Raw genomic sequence first — 6,000 nt, forward strand, 5'->3', positions numbered from 1 at the left:
AAGCTTAAATTGGCTAGGGGTGGAAGACAAATGCTTTGCATTTTTGACTTGCAGACTGAACGCATCAGATATTGATTTTCCACCCACATTGTTGCCACCTGTGGAATCCATAAAATGCAGTTCTGTTACTGTCAGTTTGAAGAGTTGACTGTGTTTAAGTAATTATTCTAGCATTGCATTACTTCTTTTAAAGCACTTTTCTGTCTCAAGATTGTGGGGTTTTTTTGGTAATTGGTTTGAATATTGCAAAATTACTTTGGGAACAGAGGTCTAATCACCATCCCTCCCCTTCTCTGCCACACTCAGCTCAGTGGTAATGATGAGATAGCAGATGTTGTGCCTACTGTAGAACCATACATGGATTTTTCTCTTGTTGTCCTGTGCTTCCATTCCGCAGCTGCCTGCACAGCTGCCATGACGTGGTGCTGCGGCGGAGCAATCTGGGGAGCTGGGGCTTCAGCATCGTCGGGGGCTACGAGGAGAACCACACTAACCAGCCTTTCTTCATTAAAACCATTGTTCTGGGAACTCCTGCCTACTTCGATGGGAGATTAAAGTAAGCCAAAGTAGCAATGGGAGAAATAATAAAAATAGTAATAAAATCAACAATAATGAACCACTTTTAAATAGTTATGTGCAACTAATTGCTTAAAGAAATGCATCTTGGGCTGCTGGACCATGCAGCCCAGTAGTGCATTTCCCTCCCTGATGAGTGGGATGCAGGGGGGTAACAGGGTGTTTCTGTTGGGGAAGGGGCATCTCAGAGGAGATGGCATCTCCTGTGATCTTCCCTAGCTGTGCTGCTGATGTCACCTGCCATCTCCCTGTTGAACTCCGCTTTAGGCCAAGAGAATGTGCACTGTAATATATGTGCAGAACTAGCTAGTTTTTGTCTTCCTATAAAACAGCTAAAATTTAGAGCTTCATTTCTGCAAAGTGGGCAAAACTGCTTTCTGCTTTCACATAGCCTTCTGAAGCCACTGGAAACTGATACTGAAGATGGGTGCTGCTGCTTTAATAGAAGGGCAAGAAAGCAGATGATAAAGACTTCTGAAAAGATTGTTAAGGACCCAAGTCCCCATGGCATTACCCTGTCATTAGTTGGCAGGAAACTCACTGATAAATGAAGCAAGTTTAGCAGAAGCCCCTGAGATGGTGGAGCTGGAGCGCTTGCCCCACGAGGAGAAGGCTTCAGGGGCAGCCAGCAGCCCTTTCCAGTACTTACCTGCACATTGTCAAGGAGACAGGGCCCAGTGGTGCAGGGTGAGAGGATGAGTGACAACAGGAGCAACTTGAACTAAAAAGCTTGAGGTTGGGTATGAGGAGAAACTATTTCCCCATGAGTATGGTCAGGCAATGGTGTAAGTTGCATGGTCTCTGCCCTTGGAGGTTTCTGTGACTGCTGGGTAAAGCCCTGAGAGTCCTGGTCAGAGCTTACAGCTGACCTTGCTTGCAGTAGAAGGTTGGGCTGTAGAGCTCCTGAGGTCCCTTCTGACCTTAAAGATTGTATGATTTTACTTACACGTTACATTTGGATGCAGCTCCCAGGTTTAGTATCCAGATATATATCTTAGCCTCATGTAGGATTAGTTCAGAACTAGGACTTAAAATTCCCATTAAGGATTGTTCTCTTGTTCATAAACTTGATTTTTTGTGAAGGTGGTAGTCAAGAATATACAACTTGAAGTTTCGTGGCATGGTTTTTACATGCAGATTTTCTTACAAAGCGACTTAAGAAAAGAATGTACTTATGCCTAGAGCCTTGACAGTAATTGATTTTTCAGTTCAGTGACTAAATAAATAAATGAAAAAATAACTTGGCTGAACATAAAATTACTTTTTTTTTTAAACTGTGGAACAGTTTGGATTAAATTAAAGATCTCAGTTCAACTCAAATAATTTCAGATTAGGGACTTAATAACTAGAAGTCTTTACACAAATGGAAGTTCAAGCATCATTCCTAAGAAGAGTGGAAGAATCATCATGGTCACATTTACCCCCTTGTAACCTATGGAAAATATGCTCTTGTGTGATAATGTGACGTAGTGCTCTCTTTTCAAATGTCTGTTCTACTGAAAATACAGACTTAAAAATGGGCCAGCTACAAGGGAGAGCCCCTTCGAACCTGCACCTGGAGTTACCGTGGGACAGGTCTCTTCTAAAGCTGTTCTGTTCTGTTTAAATTATCTAAATGTTAGGCTGGAGAGGAAGGGAATAAATAACTTCACAGTTCAATAGTTTAGACAGTTTTCTGCTTACATGATCTGTCTGGTGTGATTTTATAGAAGGCAAAATGGCTTCCTTGGAAAGGCTGTGGGAGTGAGATGTCATTCAGTGAACTGTAGCACTTTGGTTTGGGCGATGGGGTTCCTTGGTTCAGGAGAGGACTTTTGAGTGCACATTTGACTGGTGTTGCTAACTCTGCTCCCTCTTCCTCTGCTCTGACCTAGGGAAAGCTCAGGAGAGCATCTTTTTGCAACCCATTTTGGTGCCTCCAATACTTGAGAGGATCAGTTTCAGGACAAGTCCTGTTTGATCTCCAAGTCACATTTGACTAGTCTGGGGAATGTCACACACTCAAGTTGCAAAGCAGAGGTGTCTAGAGAAGGAACATGCTCAATACAGAAATAAATTTGGTGCATTTTTGAAGTTTTTATTGAGGTTCTAAAAACCAGAACTTAACCCTTTGAGGTAATTTTTCTCAGGGCCAGCAAATGGCACCCTCACAAGTTCTGTTACCCAATCCAAAACGCAGAGATGCTGCAATTGAACCATCTGCTGAGGGACATTTCAAGCCAAATGGTTATATTTGACAAAATCATAAGCCACTGAAAACAAGGTTCTTAGTTGGAATGTGGTTGGTTGGTAACCATAATATCTTTACTTACACCTCCTACAGCAAAGGCATGTTTGGTGTAAATGTGTTATAATCCACACAAACAAACAGAAATGCTTCTGTCATGCACATGCTATCTCATCTTCTCTTGACTCCATTAGGTCTTCCCAAATATCTCTTCTCATGCTTCTGTACAAGTCAGCTCTTAATGCAGAACTATCTTGGTATTAGCATGGAAATAGAATGATTTGGGAATTTCCCAGATGAGTTTCAGATTAATCCTAGAATAGTTGGAAGTTGAAAGGGACCTTTTAAAAGTTACCTTGTCCAACACTCCTGCAATGAGCCAGGGCGTCTTTCAGTGGTAGGACAGACTTCAAATTGAACTGCTTTGGGAATTCTAGTTACACCTTCCAGCCTGATGCAAAGGGGGAAAGTATGTACCTCCTACCACCCCAGCAGTGAAGTGCTGTTTGTTGGTGTGTGCTAATTACTGCAGAGCAGGTCTCGTAATGTGTTCTTCTTTCTTCTTGTGTTTTTTAGGTGTGGTGATATGATTGTTGCTGTAAACGGACTATCCACGGTTGGAATGAGTCATTCTGCACTCGTTCCCATGCTGAAGGAGCAGAGGAACAAAGTGACTTTAACTGTGATTTGCTGGCCTGGAAGCCTCATATAGAGTTGTGAATCACTTTGGTTCAAGCAGCATCTTTTTCTAGATAGCTGGCACAAAAATCTCCTCTATCTTTTTTTCCCCTATTGATACAGCTGGTTTAAAGCTGGGCCAAAACTGCTGTATTCTTTTTTTACAGGCCTCTCAGACTTACTCTACCTGTTCTGCCATCCTGAAATAGCTATTCCTGTTTGCTATGTCTATTGCTGACACAAATGTAGATATATTCGAGCTCACAGAGAAACCCCCACTCCACTCTGGCTATCATTGAGCTTTTCCCATCAGGCTTGTAGGGTCTGCAGAAGAACTTAGCTGTTCCTTGGGTTTCTCTGCAAAGTCCTCAAGTTGTGTTGTGATATATAAATGTAACATTCATGTGCCCTCTCTTCCTGGCAAGAGAACATGTGTCAGTACCAGAATGACACATCTGTCTGCTGCTGTGAACCAAAACCTGTTTCCAAAGGTTACATCTCTTCATTTTGTAAACCTTTCTGGTTTGATCCCCCATATTTTGGACTGATTCAAGTATTCCATCTTACTCATCACAAATTACTTGGTCCCCCAAATTTTTCTTACTAGGCATCAATGTTCATAGAAAAGTAGGAAAAAAGCCTGATATCACTAGAATTTTTATAAAGTGCAATAATTGGACTCTTTGTTAGGAAACTTTAATATATTACAGAGTTTGTACCCTACACAAGAAATACGGAAGTAATTCCCGTTGCAATGCTGGCAAGGATTCATGTGCCCAAGGTTTCCTTTGAGTGAATGGCTTGCAATGTTAGACTTTACTTTACAAATGAATGTTTTGCTATGTCAGAGAATTTTGATGAACATTTTTATGGAATCATTTTTAGCGTTTCTATTGTAGTTGTCAGCTCTCTTTATTCAAGTGTGGAAACAATACTTTGACTAGTACTTTCTAAATGAGAGAATTATTTCCAGGGAAAAAAGCAAGCTATTAAGAAACCATATGTTATGGTTTACAGGTGAGCAGGCTAGAAGGAAAGCTCTTTGATTTCAAGTCCAACTGCAAAAGTAAGCTGCAAAGTTCACTCTTACTGTCACCTCTTGACAAATGTGCAAATGCCTTGATATCAAATGCTGAAAAGAGCTCTTTTGCATTTCAGGATATTTTTTTTTTCCCTTTAGAGAGCACCTGCTATTAAGTTGTCAGTAATACAGTTTGACTTGGATTGTATTTAATATTTTTACAAACCAACCTGTAACTTCTAGACTTTGCCTTTCCATGATTTTTGCAGGCTAAGCACCCACTTGTTTAAGAAAAGAGGGGTGGAGCACAGAAAGAAATGTGCTGACCTGGAGCTAACCCTGTGTGTTGTCAGTGTTCTCAATATTTGAAAAGAGCTTCATTTATAAACCAGGTTCCCAACCTGAACTGATTTTATGAATGACCTCTGTATTGTATTATTAATTACCAGAGAATGTATTTGAGAGTCACAGCATATTTCAATTGTGAAGCATGAACTTTATTTTCAAACTTAGCTGGTGTAATATCAGGGCATATTATCGCATGTCATCAATTCCAGTAGCTTTGTTTTCAAAAGAAATAAAGTTACTGTTTTGCAAAAAAAAAAAAAAAAAAAAAAGGAAAAAAAAAGAAAAAAGTTTAAAATCTCATATGGTTTTATTCCTCTCTGTAATGTATACTATTGGTTTAATTTCATAATATTAAAATACAAAAGAATGTCCTCTCCAGTATATTACTGTAGTGAGAATCCTTGTTTCTGAAGCAAACACCAAATTTATTTGATACTCTAACTGATTAAGAACCAGTTTTCTCCCATTCCCAGATGGTGTTTAACTGTATGCTTTGCCCTTATGCAGACTTTTTTGTGAAGTACATCTTAGTGTGTAGGCTTTAGGGAAGTTTTTGACATATGTACTAGATTTAGTGGTTTTTATTTTAAAAATTACACTTTTCATTCAAAATACTGAAAAAATATTTTTAGAATTTTTTTTTTCCTTTTATATGTTAAATGTAGCAAAAGCATGGGTTAGCTTAAGCTGTGCAGTTTTGTTTCTGTGTGCTGTAGCTTTTGATCAGAATATCTAAGCGATAAAACTTCAGAATAAATTCACTTCCTGAATCATCTTTCCCCTTTCTCTTGTAGCAGCATAGTTGGGTTTGGTTTTCTGTGCCTTCTGTTTTAAATTATTTCAATATTATTTTTTTCCAAATATTGCTATCTAATTGTATGGTATTAATGAAGGATGAATGAAAATAAAAGTTCATTCTACACATTGTAATAACTCAGAAGTGTCGTCTCACTCTTTGCAAAAGATACGGGGAGCTCGCTGCAGACTTGGTTTAAAGATAATTTTTTCTCTCCTGTGATTTATCACAAATTACAGTTAGTGAATGTACCATAAGGGTCTGAGGGTATGCTCATCCTGCCAGGGTGACACACCAGCTGTTTAACCATTAATCCCAGCACTGAGAAGTGTTTCTAAAGTGGAGGTAAGATCT

At 39.4% G+C, this 6,000-nt stretch overlaps 1 protein-coding gene across 5 annotated transcripts in view; it reads left to right on the top strand.

Annotated features, from left to right (window-relative positions):
• Positions 1 to 5,783, top strand: part of LNX2 (ligand of numb-protein X 2) — a 59,778-nt gene extending 53,995 nt beyond the window's left edge. For all 5 annotated transcript variants that reach the window (XM_036404081.2, XM_036404085.2, XM_036404083.1 and 2 more), the window contains 2 exons: positions 398 to 556; positions 3,380 to 5,783. In XM_036404081.2, the coding sequence (XP_036259974.1) occupies positions 398 to 556; positions 3,380 to 3,515 (295 nt within the window). In that variant the 3' untranslated portion in view covers positions 3,516 to 5,783. The remainder of the gene's footprint in view (positions 1 to 397; positions 557 to 3,379) is intronic.
• The last annotated feature ends 217 nt before the right edge of the window (positions 5,784 to 6,000 follow it).

This window comes from Molothrus ater, chromosome 2 (genome assembly GCF_012460135.2).
Source record: "Molothrus ater isolate BHLD 08-10-18 breed brown headed cowbird chromosome 2, BPBGC_Mater_1.1, whole genome shotgun sequence".
Lineage (NCBI taxonomy): Eukaryota > Metazoa > Chordata > Aves > Passeriformes > Icteridae > Molothrus > Molothrus ater.